The 19,565-nt window shown below is 41.3% G+C and overlaps 1 protein-coding gene across 1 annotated transcript in view; it reads right to left on the minus strand.

Moving 5' to 3' along the window:
- Window positions 1-19,565, minus strand: part of NIBAN1 (niban apoptosis regulator 1) — a 58,425-nt gene that overhangs the window by 22,917 nt on the left and 15,943 nt on the right. Inside the window, exons 2-5 of the mRNA XM_062004191.1 lie at window positions 10,573-10,703; window positions 9,050-9,181; window positions 8,283-8,397; window positions 6,669-6,836 (exon numbers count right to left, since the gene is read on the minus strand). Coding sequence (XP_061860175.1) covers window positions 6,669-6,836; window positions 8,283-8,397; window positions 9,050-9,181; window positions 10,573-10,703 — 546 coding nt within the window. The remainder of the gene's footprint in view (window positions 1-6,668; window positions 6,837-8,282; window positions 8,398-9,049; window positions 9,182-10,572; window positions 10,704-19,565) is intronic.

Consider the following 19,565-nt stretch of genomic DNA (forward strand, 5'->3'; position numbering starts at 1 on the left):
GTATCTATTGCTCATATAGATTCTTTCTACTGTGGGGAGTATGAATAATATCATCACACAGAGGATTACAGACAGATACAGAGAATGGCTAAGAGAGGGCAAGACCATCTGATCAACTTGAGTTCCCAGCACATTTTAGAGCTGTTGCTTGTAAGGTACTACAGAAAGTTGGCAAGAAAGGCCATGGCCATCAACCAAATAAAAACAAGGCTGCAAAAATTTCTGTCTCCAAAAAATAAGCAAATGGTCTCAACCCAAAGGGGAAAACGAGAGTGGATTTATCTGCTTGAACCTGGGGAGATGAGGGGAGCTCAGGAACCAGACCTCAGGAAAAGACAGTTTGCCCAGAGCTTGTAACAGCACCTCTGGAAATGGTCCTCTGAATAAAAAGACACAGCATTTACTTTTACAAAATGGTGTCCTTTCACATTATTATCGAAATTGAGAATGAAGTGAAGCATCAACCTCTCAGCTCTGATGTTTTCCTGAGATCAATGTACTATCATATTATTCATAGATCATGTGGTACAAAGCTGCTAACCACCAACAGAAGCTAGATGAGGTCATTTCAAAACAGGATACAACCCTGCAATAATACACTGTATTTATAGCAAATAAAGCTCTGCAGTGCAAGTACCCTCCAAGACCATCAAACCAGTAGGTTTGACTATTTGCTCTGCAGCAAGCAATGCCTGTATTAAAAGCTGTTCAAAGCAGCATGAGACAGATTACAAGGAACTTCCCTCTCTTGGGACTAACAGCTTTACTTTTCACAGTCTAAGAACATGAGTGCACCATATAAACACACAAGAGTCACAGTATCGTTTCTCTCTGACAATTTCCAAGCATTTTCCAAACCAGCTACCATATTCCTGGGGCAGGTTACAATTTTTCTGCTGCTGAATTTTTAAGATGGAGCCCAAATACAACTTCATGACTCCTGAAATAGGCTCAGGTGGTAGCCACAAGTCGGTGGCTTTTCTGCACCACCCCACGCTTGGCAGTCTGTAAGAAAAGGAGAATCAGGCCAAGGCGTGGAGGTAAGAGAGACAGGAAGGCTGTAATTGCAATTAGGATTTTAGCACATTAATCATCTTGGTGTTTCAGAATGAATGTGACTCCTACAGACTGAAAATCCTAACTACAGTATAGGCAAGCAAGCTTACTGGAAGGGCAAAAGCCATGCTGCTTGAAAGAACCAATGCTATAGAGCAACAACATCCCAGGAAGAGGAAAAATAGTCTTAAGTAAAATATTCTAAATTATAGCCAAAAAAATCTCAATTGTGTCCTAAAACATTTCATGAGTTCCATAGCACCTCACAAGCCTCATCAAACATATTTATAGAAAAAAAGGTTCTGAATGCTTATTACAGCACTAATAGTACTATGTAAGTTCAGACATCAGTTTTGAAAAGTCCATTTGGACCTCAAATATCTGTTTGGTGACAGACCAGCCATGGTCTCAGCCGCTCATGTGGATCACAGATCTGATCTCATTAAAGTGTTTTAATTCATGGGAGTGCAGAAGCTGCAGTAAGAGGAGCCAAGACACAAGTCCCAGGATGGAGTCAGGCAAGCAAAGGGCTGCATACTCTGTCTCCATTCGTACTTTTTCCCACACCAAATTATCATGCAAACTTCCTGAAAGATCTTGCTTTCATCTCAGTGCAGAAGGATTTTTTTCCTTAACATAAAAAAACACCCCAATTTCCTCCTCAGTTCTACTTGAATTGGTCTTTCCACATGTCATCTGAAAAAGGTAACAAGAAAATCTTTCTCTTCAGCTGCCCTCTCCAGAGAAGAAAAGCCACCCTGTTTGCAACAAGAAAAAACTTTACAAAGTCCTATTTCCACTCGTGACAGCTGCTTTGCTCTGTATATGGAGTTATATATGCTTGAGCAAAAGCATTTAATGTCTTCTCAAGTTTATCAGTGCCTCACTAACTATTCTGAATTATTGTCCAAGAGTTGGTAAGCCCTACCTATACAATATACATAAAACATAGGAAAACTAGAATTAAGAGAAAAACAGCTGCCAGCTAAGCTTGAGATTTGAAAAAGGAAATGTAGGCATAGCAATGGCAACCCTAAAAGCCAGAGATAGAGAAGAAAAAACTGAAGCCATCTTAGTTGTCCTGACATAGCCAACTGTGACAGAAGGTTCTGGATGAGCATAAAAGTACATTTTCTATTTCTCTCTTGCCTGATGTACTTTGGTTCATTATACTTCTTTGGTGTATTAGTTTATCTAATATTTTTTGTTATTTATGGTGAAATTGAAGATGACAGGATATGGTTTTGAAAGTCCCTTAGCTTCCTGTGTTGTGAGGGTGATTATCAAGATAAGGATGTGAAATCAAACCAGATGAAAGACAACAAAATCATGAAGTGAAACTCTGCCTCTCCCAGAATTAGCTGGTTGCATTTTCCCTGTCATCACACAGACTTCCCTCTATCCTTGCACTACGTGGTTAGGCTTCTTCTCTTTTAACAGCAAACGCCAAGTGAAACACAATGGCTGGTAACCGAATAGATAGGAATTGAGAAGACCTCCTAAAATAACCAAAAATGAAATAAGCATTTAGAAGAAACTTCAGTCTGATTCTCAGGGCAGACAAACCCCTCCATGCAGTCTTTCTATAGTCACATTTATGTCACTGAACTAATTTAACTCACTCTTTCGTTTATCATTGATCAAAGCCAAAAAGCTTAAAAATCAGTGAATATACCCATTATTATGTTTTATATCCTATGCCTAGGCAATAAATTCAATGAGAAATTAATCATGGCATTTCAGAGCTGCACAAAATGTTCCTTAGTGCAGCTCACTGAAGCCTTTAATTACAAAGCTGTTGTTAAAGAATGGACACTTAGGAGAGAAGGAAGATGGAGCTTTTGAGGTAACAGCCAAGATTAGATAATAGCACCTCTGCACTGAGTATGCAAATTTACACTCATCTTTTTTCCTGGGAACAAAGTTACACAGCCACTAATTCTCACAAAGAGGTGAGAATTAATGCCCTAAGCCTGTAGCACTGCAAGGGGTTGTTGTGGCCCAAGTGCAGGACCCAGCACTTGGCCTTGTTGAACCTCATGCAATTGGCCTCGGCCCATTTATCCAGCCTGTCCAAGTCCCTCTGAAGGGTCTTTCTCTCCTCAAGCAGGTCAACACATCTGCCCAGCTTGGTGTCATCTGTGAATTTACTGAGGGTGCATTTGCTCAGATCATTGATAAAGACATGAAACAAAACAGGCCCCAGCACCGAGCCCTGGGGAACACCATTCACCACCACTCTCTGGGCCCAGCCATCAGCCAGTTTTCCACCCATCTCAGAGCAGGTCCATCCAAGCCAGGTCCTGATGGGCTTAGGCTCATGTTAAAGGTTAAAATATGCTTTATTTGAACTGTATTCAAGAAGAATGCAAAATATTCTATTGATAATGAAGGAAATCATTATCTCCTCAAACTGAAAAGCCTTATCAATTAGTATAAAGGACAAACACAACAAGAAAACTAGACAGGGGAGGTGGAGGGAGAAGGAGAAACCCTAATCCATACATCTGTATCATATTTACAAGCAGTGATCACTACTAAATCCAAATGCTTTTGTAATTATTCTCCTGACCATGAATTCTGACCAGAAAACCCAGAAACACAGGCTGGACTGGTTATTTATAACAGAGGGACACTAAAGAGAGGAAATAGCTGACTGGCTGGGCGGCTCCCATCGCAAGACCACACGCTGATTCACTCCAGCTTTCTGTTCAGCAAGTGACTGTATTTAATTCTGCTTCCTGGGAGAAAAAACAGACTGTAACCAAAAACTCCTCCAAGTTTTTGGCTAAAGCCCAGTGTGATACATTCCCTTCCAGAAGTGGTAGATTATAGAAAAGACAGAAATGCAACTTCTGATCAGACATTACATCTGTCTTTCTCCTGCCCTTGCCAAATATACCCTGGCAAAAGTTAACTTGGCACATTTTAGAGGAGGTGGCACAAGTGCTGCCTTGGCTGGAGCACCTTATTCCACTAAATTATATTCCACAATTGAACTCGAAGGATTTTCCCCACTTCTCTCATGTTTTTTTAAATAAAAGAGCACAGCCAATTAAAATAAAAGAGCACAGCCAACCACAAGCCTTACTGGCCATTATATTTCTGCATGTGCTCATAACTTGGCCAGATTGATCAGATACCTGTTTTTTTGTAGGCAGAATTGTTTGCAAATAAGTAAGAGTAACATCTTTCAGTCTTGTGAGAATGAATCTAAATCATTATGAATTCCTTGAAAAAAAAAAAAACACCTGAAGAAGTTCACTCCAAGGGCAGAGTTAAGGTTGCTAGAGTGATTGCCAGTGATCATTTCTCTGCTTGCAGAATCCAGGTTTCTAGGAGATGGTGTGACTCCAAGAAATCCTGAAAATATGGGCTCCCATTTCCCTAGCTGTAAAAAGCTGTTCGCTTTTGCTGGTGTAACAGTAGGTCTTAATCCAGGCTGTCTTTTATCAACCAATTCATCTGTCGTGCAGAAATAATGTGACAGAAAGAATGAGCCCACTTGATGAAGGCACTCTGGTGTCACTAAGCATCTTCTGACAGATAAAAACTTGACCACAGAAAACGTTGAGAAGGATAAGTCCTGGAACAGATGCATAAATGAGCAATAGCTGAGCCATATGAAATATAATAAAATACAGACTCCCAGGCACTGGCTATGGAAAAGACCTATTAGATCATCTAGTCCCAGCTTCTGCCAATTCAGAATTGGACCCTAGAGTAATGTGCTGAACTTTAAGGAAAAAACAAGGCTGCCAAAAGCTTTGTCAAGACTGTTACACTTGCTCCAGAAGAGAAAAATTAAACCCCCCAAACCCAATGAACAGGCTTCAAGTCATGGAGGACTGAGAGTGCCAGGAAAACTTGACTGTATCCCCATCTCCTTACCAAACCTCAGTGAGGAGCAAAGGGGTGGCTTTCCAGAGTCCAGAGCATTTTCATACTGTACGAGTGCTGCAGCTAAAACGAGGCTAATCAGAACTGAAAAATCACAGAGGCAGGCATTGTCCATTGGCATGCTGTGGGAATTTGAGTTCCTCCTATACAAAGAGTATTTATTGAGACTGAAGCTATTTGGAAGTGTCAAGTGAAGGTGTGTTCCTTCTAGACTGATGCCTCCAATCTATGTTAATCTAGCCATGAAATAGGCTCTACAGTCCCCATGACTGGGTATTTGCCGACCAGGATGTTTTAGCCCTCAGCGTCTCCACACCTACAAAGATTGCATTGCAGCTGTCATCTCTGGTGTGTATGAGGCTGTCAGAGGCAGAAGGGCACATTGCATCACAACATCATCAGCATGGCCTGGGAGCAAGCTGCAGGGGGCACCACCGAGTGCCAGGGGAGTGTACACCACCTGGCTAGCACAGGCACCCACAATCCTGCCTCTCCTACAAGGAAGGCATCTGTCACCAAACATTATCAAGCATCAGGCAAATAACTGCACATCTCAGGAAAGTGCCTAGAAATAGTGATGTGTGTTTTCATTGTGGGAAAGGAGTCCTAGAGGAGACCAGAAATGCCTTTGGGTAGTGGAGACAAGGGAGAAGAAATAGCAGTTGAGAAGGATCCAGTAAGGACAGTGTGAGACAGCTGTCTGAAAGTAATGGAGTGAAGCTGATGAGAAGGAGACAAAACGGACAGCTAAAACTCATACACTGGGAGCCACTTCTGTAAGTAAGAAGGACTACACACAGACTGTAGCCTCAATTCATTTATCTACAAACACAGGCTTCAGGCCCAAGTAGCTGAGATTGCTAGAGAAGTTTCTCAATGTCCTCATTTCCCACCAAGGGCAACAGAGGCAGATGGGACTCAGAAGTGACACTAGAGGTATGGAAGAGCCTGTACACCGGCAGTCAGGAACCAGGACAGCTTGATGGAAAAAGGTAAAAGCTATCTGAAAAACAGGAAGGTAAGCATTTATTTTTCTGAAGAAGCCAACTCATAAATGCTCTTCCAGTTTCCTGGGAGCAAGGTTGTTTTTATAATCCTAGCAAGTCACAAGCTGGGAGTTTTTTAAGTTTTCTAGTGAGAAAGTGAGATCTGAAATTTCTCCTTGTGCAATCAATCTACACCAGGCCTTACATGCCATTCATATCCCAGCTACAAGGCCTAACCATGGCTGGGGCTTGGGCTGCCAACTGAATACCTCCAGAAAACATCAAATGTTTGACCACTGGTGATACATTTATAACATTACCAAAATGCACTGGCAGACTACACGATACAAACCCAGTCTACTATCTCCATGAGGCATTCCTAAATCTTGCAAACACAAGTGGGAGTTTGCCATACCCTATTTAGTAAACATCTCCTACAATTTTGTATCATGATACTGGATTTTGATGAGCTGACAGAGAGGGGAATGTCACCTTCAAAGCAACTCCCCTGTCTTCCACCCAAACTTACTATGCTGCAGCTCAAATCCCACCTAACTTCACTCCCAGCTAAACAAGAAGGGGCATGTTAATACACTCCTCAAGGCACTGGGAGACAAGTATCTTTCCTAAGTGACTTGCATTTTTCTACAGGTTTTTAAATACCAAAGCTATTTAAATCCTCATTGGGGTCAATGATGTCCATGAAGAGGCCCTTTCTGTACTCACCGTGGTTTGAGTGTCTCACGCAGTCCCCCAGCACGGCGCTGAAGTGCCTCTGAGCTTCTGGCTCCGAGAAGCAATAGTAGCTGTGCCGGGTGAAGGGCTGCCACAGGTACACCGGGAACTCCCTCGGCAGCTGCACGAAGGCTTGAGCAACCTCCTTCTCACTCGACCCTACACAAAAACCACATTTCCATTGGAAATCTGCAGATTTCTTGGGGTGTTTTACTCTTCTCTGCTACGGCAGACAGAACAGACCTCTGCCATCAGGGAAGCGTGAGATGTGAAAATAATCAAGTCTCCTTCTTGATCCAAGTGACTGGGCATGGAGGGCAGGAGGACACAGGTGGGACAGACAAACTCAGCAAGCACCAATCCCCTCTCTACATTATACCATAGCAACTTGATGTCCTCTTTTTTTTCTATTTAAGGTGGCCATAAACTAGACATTTTTGGTAAAATTTGAAAGCAATTATTTCATTGGATTATAGTTTCTAGGGAAAAGGTTCTCATGCAAAAAGAAGGCAGCTCTGGTGGTCTCTTCCACATAGAGACCATGTAGGAGGTCTTCAATATAGAAACACACTGCATTAAAACATGTAGGAACAGCAGCAGCTGTCCTGTCTCCAAGGTTTCCAAACACAACTGCAAGATAGCCTTATGAACTGTCACTTCAAGTCCTTGAAGATGAAGCAAAGAAAGCACTAAGTATCTCCATTTTCCAACTGCCCTGAGTCACTGTGCACAGGGGATGCTGTATACTGCCATTTATGGATGACCAAACCCAATCTTTTCTCAATGTCATGCATTGAGAGCCCAGCCACAAGAGCTTCATCTCAGAGGGTCTTCAGTCTTGCACAGAAAGGGAGAAAGGCCATAAAAGACTAACTGAGCTACTCTTTGTGAAGGGAAAGCCATGGGAAGCCCACAAGCTCCTGCAGAGCTGTGGTGACATATAGAGGACACCTCCAGGCACAGCTACCCTCTGACCACCCTACATCTCAGGAAAGAGGCATAAGGGGGATGTCTCTCAACAGTCATAACTGTAAGTGGTAAGAAAACCACTTACCACTTAAAAACAAAATCCTTGTTTAGATGTTGTCCTTATCTCTTTCTTTATGTGGCATCCCATTTTCCAAATCTGACTCTGCAGCGCAAGTTCTGCATCCTTAAAGCCCAATTTTTTTCCATCTTTGTGGAGTGGGGGCAGACAGGACCACAGTGGTTCCTGTCTCAGAAACAATAAATTCAACAGCAGCAACCTTCCTGCCCTCTCTGTGGGACTTATTATCAACTGTGAGTCAACACAGGCAGCTGGCATCTAAAAATGGAAACAAATAAACCAGGAACAATGGTGGTGTGGTTCCTGCCCTGCTTCTGCACAGCTTCCAGCTACTTTGTGCTGGGATGCTGGAAAAAAAAAAAAAGGGAACCATCATTTTTCTGAATGTAAGCTTATAGGTTCTTCTGTGTATTCCCAGTCTGGAGCTGTGCTTTGACTTAGAAAAAGTGCATCTTTTGTTGCCCCTTTGTAAAGTCTAGCCTGAAAGCCTGCCCAGAAGAGGTCTATGTGAGGAACAGAACCTTGGGTTTGGCAGTTCAGCTTCGAGTGGTGCTTACCAACAGGATCTGGAAAATGTTTATCAGATAGCAAGTTGTAATCTTCTTCTGAAGTCAGTACTTTGCCTCCTGCAGGAAGAATGTGATATTTAGGGCTGGCTCCTTTCTGGTAGGCCTGGAAAATCAAGAGAGGAGTCAAAGGCATGTATAAGAAGAGGGAAAACATAATACAAGCAACTCGTTGAGAAAACTAATGCATGGGGATATGCCCCAGAGGGATTATTGTTTTTTGTCAGACTGCATTTTGGATATATTCCCTACACAGCACAAATCTAAAACATGGTTAAATGTAAAAAACATTTTAAAATACTCTCTCTGTGTATATCAGCATGGTGAAGAGTCAGGGACAGAAGGGCTTCTAAGCCCTACTTGTTTGATTTGTCAGACAGGTCTAGTTTGACTATGGCAGCTGCCAAACAAAAAGCTTCACTACGGTCAACTTGAAGCCACCCCAAAACTGCTACTTAAAATCCAGCTGCAGAAGCACCGTGATGTATTACAATGACATACGGGGAAGAATCATCCTGTGATAGGCAAAGGAAGGTTCAAAGTGCCGTTAAAATCACTTGCTAGTTCTTGCAAACATATATGGCAAATGTGTGGTGCTTGGTTGTACCCTCAGCCATCACCATGGAGTTTCCAGACAGCTCCATAAGGCTGGACCCACCTGACTGAGGACATTTCATTTAGTATTGCTGAAAGAAAGGCAGCAGCAATGGCAAATTCACATAGGAGTGTAGAAGGACATAAGAGGAAGAATCATTTACCTCTTTAGTCTCAAAGCAGTCCACAGTGTAGTCACTCTTGACAACAACATATCTGTCCTTCCACTTCTTCAGATCCTCAGCAAAGTGCAGCAGCTCTGCTTCATATAAGACCGTCCCAGCTTCCACTGGGGGCTACAAAGACAATTATTGAGATTTGAAATTACTCTGAATTACTGATAATTTTGAGGCTTTTATTTCTACATTTCGATAAGACTATTTTGAGGGCTTTTGAGTCTTCAAATGCAACTTGAAGTTACAAACATCTCATTTGGGCAGATATTGCATATATTCTTGTAGCCTGAGGTGAGGAGGCAGCAGAAGAGCTCTGCCTTCCAAAAATACTTCCAGATTTCTGAGACAGAGATGTTCTTATTTACCCTTCTTTTGGCATGCTGAATGCCAGACTAGTTGTAATTCATCAGCTCCCATTTTCTGCTATTTACTAAAACCATTTTGTTGAAGCAGTAAAGAGTTCTATTGCAAAACAGTAAATTATTCCCCATTTCTTTGTAACACTTTTGCACCTGTACTCTTTTAACTGATACACCTCTTTCTGAAAGACATAGCTCTTCTATTATCCCACCTTTTACATTCCATCTCATTGCTTTACCCTACTCATTCAAGAGCACTGAAACCCGTGATTTCAAATACAGACAAAAAAAATACAGATTTGGATGTTCCTAATGTTGAAGGCTGATTTTCTGCATTTTCCTCTAATATAGAGACTTTTGTCTGTCTTTTTGTCTCTCCTCCTCTAATAAAAACAAGCTCTCTGTAGCTTACCTCACAGAGGGGATTATTTTCATCTTCTTTATGGAACCCTGTAGCCATGGCTGAAAGGGTTAATGAAGTTTCCCATATAAATTTCTGCCTTGAATGTAGGATCTCCATCCCAAGATTCTTGCAAAACCTTACAAGGAGTAGGAAGCAACTAGTTTTGTTTAAGTGTCTGACTCTACCTTGATGAAATGCATGTTTTGTACCAGAAACTGGCATCCTACTTCTTCTCATGCTATGAGACAATCAAACAAGACCAAAACAAAGATGAATTTTCAAAATCACATTTTACATCTGCACTTAAATGCAACTTTTTCCACTTGAAACCCAATTGAATCAAATACAACATCTGCATTGGCAAATTTGGTGTGTACACTTGGGTTATATATAAGAAAGGACACAAGCAAAATGTCCTAGATACACATTTATTATGTTTTCAATTATCCAATATAAGAAGCTGGAAGAACATTCCTGCATTGTTCTTGTATATATAGAACCATTTAGATAAATTTAAAAACACTTTGAGCTTGATTTTGAAAACTTTCAGTATCTGTACCACCTAAGACATTTACCTGAGGGCTTTCAACACTGGTTAAAACAAGAAAATTGAGCTCCATCAGTGGCTGCTACACTTTTCAGCTCATGTTTTTCACACATTGTGACTAAACATGCCTTAATTATATGATGCAGGAGAGCAGAGCTGTATGGCAGCTTAAGGATGTGGAAAGGCTTATGTGCCGTCCTACCTTGGTTTTCAGGAACCGGGACTGGGAATCCCGGTGCTGCTCCAACTCATCCTGCACATGCTTGCAGAAGGCCACCGCGTACTGGCGTCTGTAGTGTGGGCTGAAGTTTTTGATGACAGCCTCTGTCTTCCCTGAAGTAGAAGTAAAGATTTAATTGTATTTCACGTACATGGGTTCAGAAACTGTAATGCAGAACCAAAGCAGTTATTACCAGCAACCCAAAATACTGCCCAAGTGTACCAAAGCACATCAGTTCAGGAAACCCTCAGAGATGCACTCAGTTGTTGTGATGACCCCAACATAGAAGGAAATCTTTAGACATTGCTTTTCCTTCTAAGAGTGGGCAAAACATATCCCAAATTTATTTATCTAAGAAAAGATACCATCTGCCTCTCCCTAGAACATACTGCCACAGAGCTGTGGGTGTTTGGGAGGTGATAAGGTTTCCAAAGAAACTCATACACAAGTGACACTGACTAGTGTTTAGATGTATTAGCCAATTTTGTCACATAATCAGATTTTTAGTCTGACTCCAAGCTCCTACAAAGGATGTTTTCAAGGCTTGGGCACTGCAGTCTCCTCTTTGTTGTAATGTAAACAAATATTCAGTTTTGTTGCAATAAACAGTCATCTAGAATTGTCTTGCTATGATCAAGATCTTGACAATAGCAGTAACAGCAATAAACACTGACAGTCTCATTTCTGGGAACCTCAAAGCAATCTACAAGTAATTAACTCATTAACCCTATCATAGAAATAATAACACTTTACAGACCTGAAAGTGAAGCTAAAGGTTAAAGCTATGTGCATGGATGTGACTCAAAGAGTCTGCAGCAATGCAAAACCCACAGCCTGGACTGTGATCTAGATAACATCCCAACTGTCCTGGATACTGGAGAGATCCCTTTCTTTCATGTACTATGAAGCCCTGTGACAAGTTATTTTCTGAGCACACAACAGATAAATGCTATTTCACACCTCTAGCAATTTTAATGCTTTCGAATTTTTATTTTGTTCTGCTTAGGGGAAAAAAATAAAATGTTCTGTGTAAGACAAAAAATAGTAGTTCCCAAACTGAGATTTCTTGAAGCCTTTATATTCATGGTCTCCTAAACCAGGACTGGCATTCAGCACTCCTGAAGAGCACAACAGAGGAACCTGCAAGAAGCACCCTGACCTCAAGACTCTTGGAAAAGCTGAACCACCTACATCCTATTATGATGTTCTCAGACTGACAAACTCCTCCTAGCCACCCACTGCCACTATCACCAAAAGGGAATCATGATGTTTCTGTATTTTATACAACAGACTGTGAACCTGCTGCAGTGATGATGAAATCAGAGAGAGGTTTCAACAGACTTGCCGTTTCAAGCATGTATCACCCTTCTAAACTAGCTATGTTAAACTTCCTGGATTACCACTGATGTTACTGCCATTCCTCTCAAAAAAAACCCCCGAGGTTTAAATGTCAGTGCACTTCCCAGAATGCTTATACCTTTTATCACCTGAAATCATTTTAAATGTAGTTAAAAGAGAAAAGACACACACTATTATAAGAGCAAGTGCATGGAATCTTATGGGAGAAAGTGCATGGGATGCTCTGGTGTAGAAGACGCTGTGGTCCAAGATTTACCACCTCTAGCTACTTTATTTCCATTTAAAAACCCCAAACATGTGGCTGAGAGTGCCACGGGAAAAAGGAGTTCACACAGATAGAAAATGGCAAAAGATTTTGTAAGATGCTTATTTCACATCCAGCTGTGATTACCAGGCTGTTAAGAGGTCATTTCATTAATTCAGACAGCTGCAGTATTCAATTACTCTATAACTTCCTCATAACTACATTGCTGTAGTTACACGGACATGCACACAAAAGAAAAGGTTATACATCAGCTCTGTTTCTGCAATTTTATTTCCATTTTGACAAATAGAAATTGACATATCTCTCCAGCTCAGGACCAATACTGACACAACCCTTCACTCCAGCTACTCCTACGCAACCTGCTTAGAGAGGTGAGCTGGAGCCTTCCTCCTCTTAACCCTCAGAGGTCACTGCCTTCAACTAAACGGAAAGCCCCTTTTGCTCTACTTTCCAATCACACATTACTGCCAGGTTACAAACCTGCCACCTCTTCAAGCCCTGCCTTGGTGCATGGAAGGAGGCAGTTTGGCCAACTGCCATGTTTGCGGAGCCATTACACAAAACTGGAGGGTATCAGCAAGCCAGGTTTTCAGGTAGGTAAATTTTTCACAGATTTACTCATGAGTCAGCACCAGATGATAATCTGGACTCCAACTCTTCAGTTTTAAGAGACCGGATTTTTTGAGGTCTATCAATTATAGGATGTGCTGGTGTATAACAGCGGGATATTGCTGCTGCTAAAGCAGAAAATCCCTGCCTACCTGACAGCCTTTTAAAAGCTAGTCTGCTTTAGGCAGAGGCATCAACTTATTCTCCAAATAAAGTCAAAGCTTCCCAAAACCTTCTTTATAGCATTTTTTTTCCTTCTGGTCCCAGCCAGAAGTAGGATGTTGTTGGCTCCTGCCCCGGTGGAGTTTCCTGCTCAGAGTTTGCCTCTGTTTTCCACTGTGGCTTTTTCTTTTCCAGCTCGCAATGGCCTCCATCTGTTACAGAGGGCTCAGGGACACTAGATCTCAATTGACTGCTGCCTGCATCCTGCAGTAAAAATTGGCAGAGGAAGTGGGACAAAGAACAAAATTCTGGTGTTGGGGGGAAAAAAAACCCAACAATCACAGGAAAGACCTGTAATTTTGGTAAAGCCTTTTAACCATGGCTAAATCAGCTCAGAAGTGTGATTCTTCACTGTCAACATTTCTTAGATCAGCTTAAAGTATGATGACCAAGGAGAAAGGAAAGATATAATTCGTAGCATATATCAGTAAGAAGTATTACATCAGCGTAATTTTTATGTGCAGGCTACATTTAAAATCAACCAAAACATGAATCAAGAAGTAAATGTTTCAGACTGTTTATTCCAGCCTTTGCACTACTTGTCACAAAGGATCTCTGCATTAAAGATACTATCCCCTCTTAACATTAGAAGAAAAGGTTTTCTGAAGAGATTGTGAGTGGCGTCACGTGAGGATTGCAACACTACTTGTGGGTGGGAAGAGATGCAGACAGACCCTTGATCTGTTGTTTGTCAATGGATTTTTAAACTCTTTTGGTTTGCAGAAGATAAAAATATGCTATCTGAAAATAAATATGATGGAAACAGTCACAAGTAATAGCAACTTTTCCCATGAAATGATAACATGGGGCAACTGAAGATAAAATATTCTGGGGCAGCTGAAAAATGAGTTCCCCTGATTCTTTTCCAAATTTAGTGTGGCTTGCTTAGTCAGAGCTGTTTATATGGAGCAAGGCCAACTTTCCCACTTGGCTGGACTGGCAACAGCATAGCTCCAGTCTGTATAAATGTGATTTGAAACCCAGCGGCTAGGATGTTTATCCAAGGAGAATATGTAGTTTGATCACTTCCAGTAGAAGCCTGCATGCAACCGAAATTACCAACAGGAAAAGATGACAGTGATGGAGGTAGAAGGATTTCTGTCAAATTAACATGGTGAGGGTCCATTCTCCCTTTGCTGAGGGTTTAAATCCTGCTCCAGAATAAACCTGGCTAATGCATCATGATGCATCTTCTGTTCCACAGAACCAGCCTTTCATTTGATCACAAAAGTTTAGCACAAGTTACGATACATCTTTTAAGACCAAAACCAAATGTCATTCCGCTAAGAAACATCTGCCAGTTGCAGTTTCAGAATCCTTTCTCAAAGTTTTTTCTTCTTGTCTCTCCACTGCCCTTAACCTTCACTGTGCATCACCCATGCGGGACATAACTCCAAGTCATCAGACCCACAGCATGTCCTCTAGTACCTGACTTTCTATTTTGGGTTTCAATGCTTTTATTGAAAAGAATTGACACTCAACTTTTTTTTTCTTTTTTTTAAAGAGCACTCTTTGGCAAGTTCTCCCAGGAATTTCTACAGGTCTAGCTATTGGCTTTCAGCCTGTTGGCAGGGCCCTGCACAGGCCAGATAGCTCACTGTCCCACAGTTCAACAATGCCTTTAACAGTGTGTTGCCAAGTGGCTGGTACAGATGCAAGTCAAGGAAATTCAGGAAAAAAGGTCAGAAAACAGTAACTTCTTGGCTGGTGTCCAAGAGAACAGTTGCTCACACTCACTGGACTTCAGCCATTTGGAATTTAAGAAGAGAAAGAGGTAAGGATTTGCCATAAATGTTGCTATGCCACTTAAATACGGGTGTTTGGGAGTAAGATGGCCCTTCAAGGTTAGCAAGATGACCAGGACCCTTCCTCTTCATAGCACAATTGCTTGAACTCAGAACCTTTTGAATGGGGCTTTCAAAAAAAACCCATGATCAGTGACATGAATCTCTTTGGAGATCTGGGGGATTTATCTTCTTAGATCATTTAAGCCCACTGGAAAATACACTTTGTGTCCTGAGGGACACAAATTGTAAAAAAACCTAGATGATTTGTATATCAAAGCAAACCTTAGACAAGATAAAATCTAAAAGAAACAATAAGCATTGTGCATGCTGAATGCCAGTATACCCAGGTGTTAAAACAAGCGTGAAGTATTGAGACAGAGCAGGAATAAATGACTTTATCCTTGTATTTCTTTCACAAGTGCACAAGCAAAGCTGTCAGAAGCAAATATAAGAAGATGATCACACCCACATGGTGCTTCACCACCCAGAAGTGCAACTCACAAGTGGGGATACCCTTTTAAATGATAAACTTTATTATGTGCTTTAATTCAGCAAATTCAGTACTGAGCTCTAAAAAAAACAATTATCCATCCATCCATCCATCCAGATCTTACTCTCATAGTGCATTAGAGTGGCAAAAAAATGAATTAATAAAGTAATTTGAGCATTCATGGGTCAACTTCATGCAAAGTCCGAAACAAACACAATCTTTGACTGAGAAAAACATCTGAAACTGTAGATGCTCTACATGATCTCCATGAATCAGCAAAGTTGGATTGGCAGCTCTGAAACTAGTTGGATGCTCACTGTGCTTCTACTGTGATACCATGCATAAAAGCTGCTCTTCCTGAATTCACCCATTCATTTCAAATATCATTATCACTTATTGAATGCATCCGGTAACCAAAAAACCTGTAAAAGCAACTCTCTCTTGCATATCTTCTCTAAGGTGCCTACCACCTTCCAGTGCTCTGGGATGTGCAACGGTGCAGTAGGAATTACCAGCAATTCCCTCTTTCCTACAGTCTTCTTTCTTCTGCAGTACCTCTGGTACCACAACTGTTTAAATTCTAGTGCTCCCAGGCTTTATCCCCCACCTACAGTGAGGCGATACAGAATACTCTCTTTGTTGCTGAAAGCATAGCTCAGTTTGAGCTTCATTTATAGAAACAGTATTTTAATTATTTGTGAGTCATGGCTTAATACCTGTTATGAAAAAAAGGGATGACAAACACAAATCCCAAGTTCTGATTTGGCTGAATTATTTGTCCACTGTTTGTTTGCACTCACTCAGCCAAATCAAGAAGCTATCTGGTGGAGTCACCCCTCTTTCCCATGTAGATATGCTAAAAAGCATGGTTTGCACCTGATAAAATATTGAAACCAATTACTTACTCTCAGCTTTGTGTAGTATTAATGGAGACTACTCATTAAAACTTAGAATGGTGTAACCACACTGGCGTGTGCACACACTCAAATTATCCATCTGTAATGCAGACACTGAATTATATTGGTAAAATTCCAATCAGTCATCCAAAACTCAATGCAAAGCTCAACTCCCTAGGTGCTCAGCCAATCTTCTCTACAGGATGAGTGGGAAAGTCCACACTGTCCTGTGAAAAAATGTCTTAGCAAGTTTGCCAGCTGAGACTGTGGGTGTGAAATTTGTGCTTCAACAGAGGCGAAGCTTCTCTTGCAGGGCAAGCTAAACAAATAGGTTTGTAAGTTCATGTAAACTTGATCCACAGCAAAGGAGAAGCCAAAAATAACAGGCACTATTCCAGACATGCAGATGTCCCTTTCTATGATTTTACTCAAGTATTCAGCTTTTTCTCAAGTGCTCCACTAAACAAGGGTGATTTTTATACTAAGATGGGCAATTATCCCCTAGATTTATATACCTATATTCTTCTTGGGCAACTTCATGAGCATGTCATGTTTCAGAGAGAGTAGACAGATCTGAGGGAGAAAGACCTCATACACTCTAAAAAGAGGCTTATTTTCTTAAGAGTAGCTTGTGATTTAACTACAGGTCCTGCTATTTTAAATCAATTCTGAATATTCCCATTATTAAAAAATGCAGAGCAAAATATAGAGCACGACTCTTGCTTAAACACAGAACATTTCTCAGGTCAAACTCAGAGACTCATTCCTACAGCCAGGTTCCCTTTTTCTCCCAGATCAGGTTTAAGATAATTCTCAGCAAATGCAGAGATAGAACTATCACTCCTTTGATCTATGGTTAATCCTCGTTGTCCAAACAGTACATCTTCGATGCCCTCACAAGCACCTGCTATAACCTGAAACTCTCTGGGGGACATTTCAATTGCAATCATGTTATTTCCATGCAGTGTCCTTCCCATAAGCACGCAATTCCCTCCAACTGCACTGCATGTTGCCAGGGGATTTTATTTGAGAACAGCTGCTAAGATGGAAATGCCCAGGGAAATGTATTTGAGCATCAACCCATGATTGCAAAGCAAGAGGTTGGGGTGGCACACATCTCGTGCTTGATGGGTGTATCCTCCACGTTTGATGTATCCTCCATCGGGTACATCTACTCCTTCAGCATGGCACTTCATGGACGTGTCAGTCCTGGGGCACTGCTCCTCAGCTTCTTCATACCTTCTCCCATATATGTGTCACCTCTCATGCTGGGGGAAATAGATGGAAAACCTCTCCAGATGGAAACAGATTCCACACAAGCAGCTCCACCAGCATTGCAGAGGGAAGAAGCAGTAAACATCAGGAAGCCATTGGCAGTGCAGTTGCCCTCCTAAACATGTAGGTCTGGAGCAGAGGCTAGGGAAAACAATGTGAAGTCTTTGAATTTTAACCTTAAAAGGCATGAATTGCAACCAGTGACAACAGGCACTTCTCAGTCCAACAGTGGGGGCCACCAGCTCTGCAATGCTCCCTTTGCTGCATTGTAATTTAGGGGAAAAACAAGATTTCACAAGTTGCCTTTACACTTCTGTCAGATGAAAAAAATCCTAATAATCATGACTTACATAAAGACCAAGGCTTATGGTTAATCAAGAGGAAATAAGTCAACATGAGACACAGGGCTGATTAACACTGTGTCAGATAAGCTTACCCCCGAGGCAGCTGAAATTTATACTTCATTGGTAATGGGGTTAGAAGCAGCAATGCTGTCTAGAAACAATTACTCGTGATCAAACTCAACAAAAGCAAGGTCTATATCTATAAGTTTATTTCACAACACCAGAAAAACTAGGGATTTAATAAAAGAAATTAACCCAATCTAGCTCCTGGGGCCCACAAGAAGCAAAACTCTGCTCTGTATTAAGTAATTTGGTGGAGGCCAATGGTTTTCCAATCTGTTTTTTTTTTTTTTTCCCAAGTACCTGAGTCACAAGCTGAGCCCCTAATGGGGAAACAGACACCAAACATGTCTTAAGCTGCTTTCTCCAATCCAGATCTCAGCATTACATTGCATGTCATGGTAGGTCGTACAAGAATGTTTCTTGGGAACATTTAAACTGCTTTCCAAAAATGTAAGCCAACGCTACATCACCCTGCAAATCAGGATGATATCTTCCCTCATCCCTCTCCTTCAGGTGACAGGCCTTGCAGCCAGTTACTTCACTGCCTGACTGTCCACAAGATAAAATAATGAAAAACATTCTCAAGTCAGAGATACAGGTAACAGAAACAACCATCTTCATCATACTAGCTGAAGGTTTGTCAAGATACGTATCTATTTATACAGACACACATACCTGCAAAAGATAAACCCTGGGCAATACCTGGAGTGTGCTCATATAGTTTATTAATTTCTTTTTTCTTAATTGTTCTGCCAAAATGATGCCATACTAGACAGTTTTAGTACAAAGATGCTCAAAGGGATATGTGACATTGGACAAGTCTGTCCAATTTAAGGAAATAAAAAAGGAAAAAGAAGAACTGTGTTCATAAAGAATTTGATGTAAATATAACACAGGACACATACAAAGATCTTATAGTTCTTCCTCTGCACATGCTGGGCTTTAAGGTCTAATTACTCTTTGTCCCAGAACACTGCTGAACAGTATTTATTTTCTTTTCTAGACTTCTATATTTAGCTGTAATTCAGAGAAATGCCAAAGCCCCGCTGAGTGTTTGACTGCGACTGCCAGACAGGAGCAGTTGTAGTGTCGCATGCTGGGACAGGAAGGTCGTGGCACACAACTCTGCAGGTAGAGGCTCAAAGACGTCTTGTTTCCTGTGTGGAGTTGGTTTGATTAAATCCCTCTTTACATACACTGAAATCAAGCTCACAGGGGTTACAGTCCAGCCACTAGATGAGTTTCAGTTCCTCAAACACTCATGAAAGCATCACTGAGAAGACAATAGGGTTAGCAGTGGTGTTTGTTTTTTCCATTTCTAAGACTTCCTGGGAAGAAGCCCCAGTCAGCTATTGTGTCTCTCACTACATGTGTGTTTGAGTCTCCTCCCCTGGTCAGCTATTCTGTCTCAAAATGCTTCAATGCTCCTTCCTTTTTGAAAAAAAAACAACCCATAAGTTGCCTCATTTCCTCTCCATTTATCTCTCACGTTCAGAAGAGTTTGTGACAACATGACACAATTTGAAAGGAAAAAAACAAATAAAAACTACCTTCTTCCAGTGCTGTGTTTGTACAGTGGGACCACATGAGCTTCTGGGCTCTGACAAACAGCACAGCAAGTTATTGTTAAGAAGGGGAAATTTGTTCCTGATAATTCACTTGGAA

This window comes from Colius striatus, chromosome 10 (genome assembly GCF_028858725.1).
Source record: "Colius striatus isolate bColStr4 chromosome 10, bColStr4.1.hap1, whole genome shotgun sequence".
NCBI lineage: Eukaryota > Metazoa > Chordata > Aves > Coliiformes > Coliidae > Colius > Colius striatus.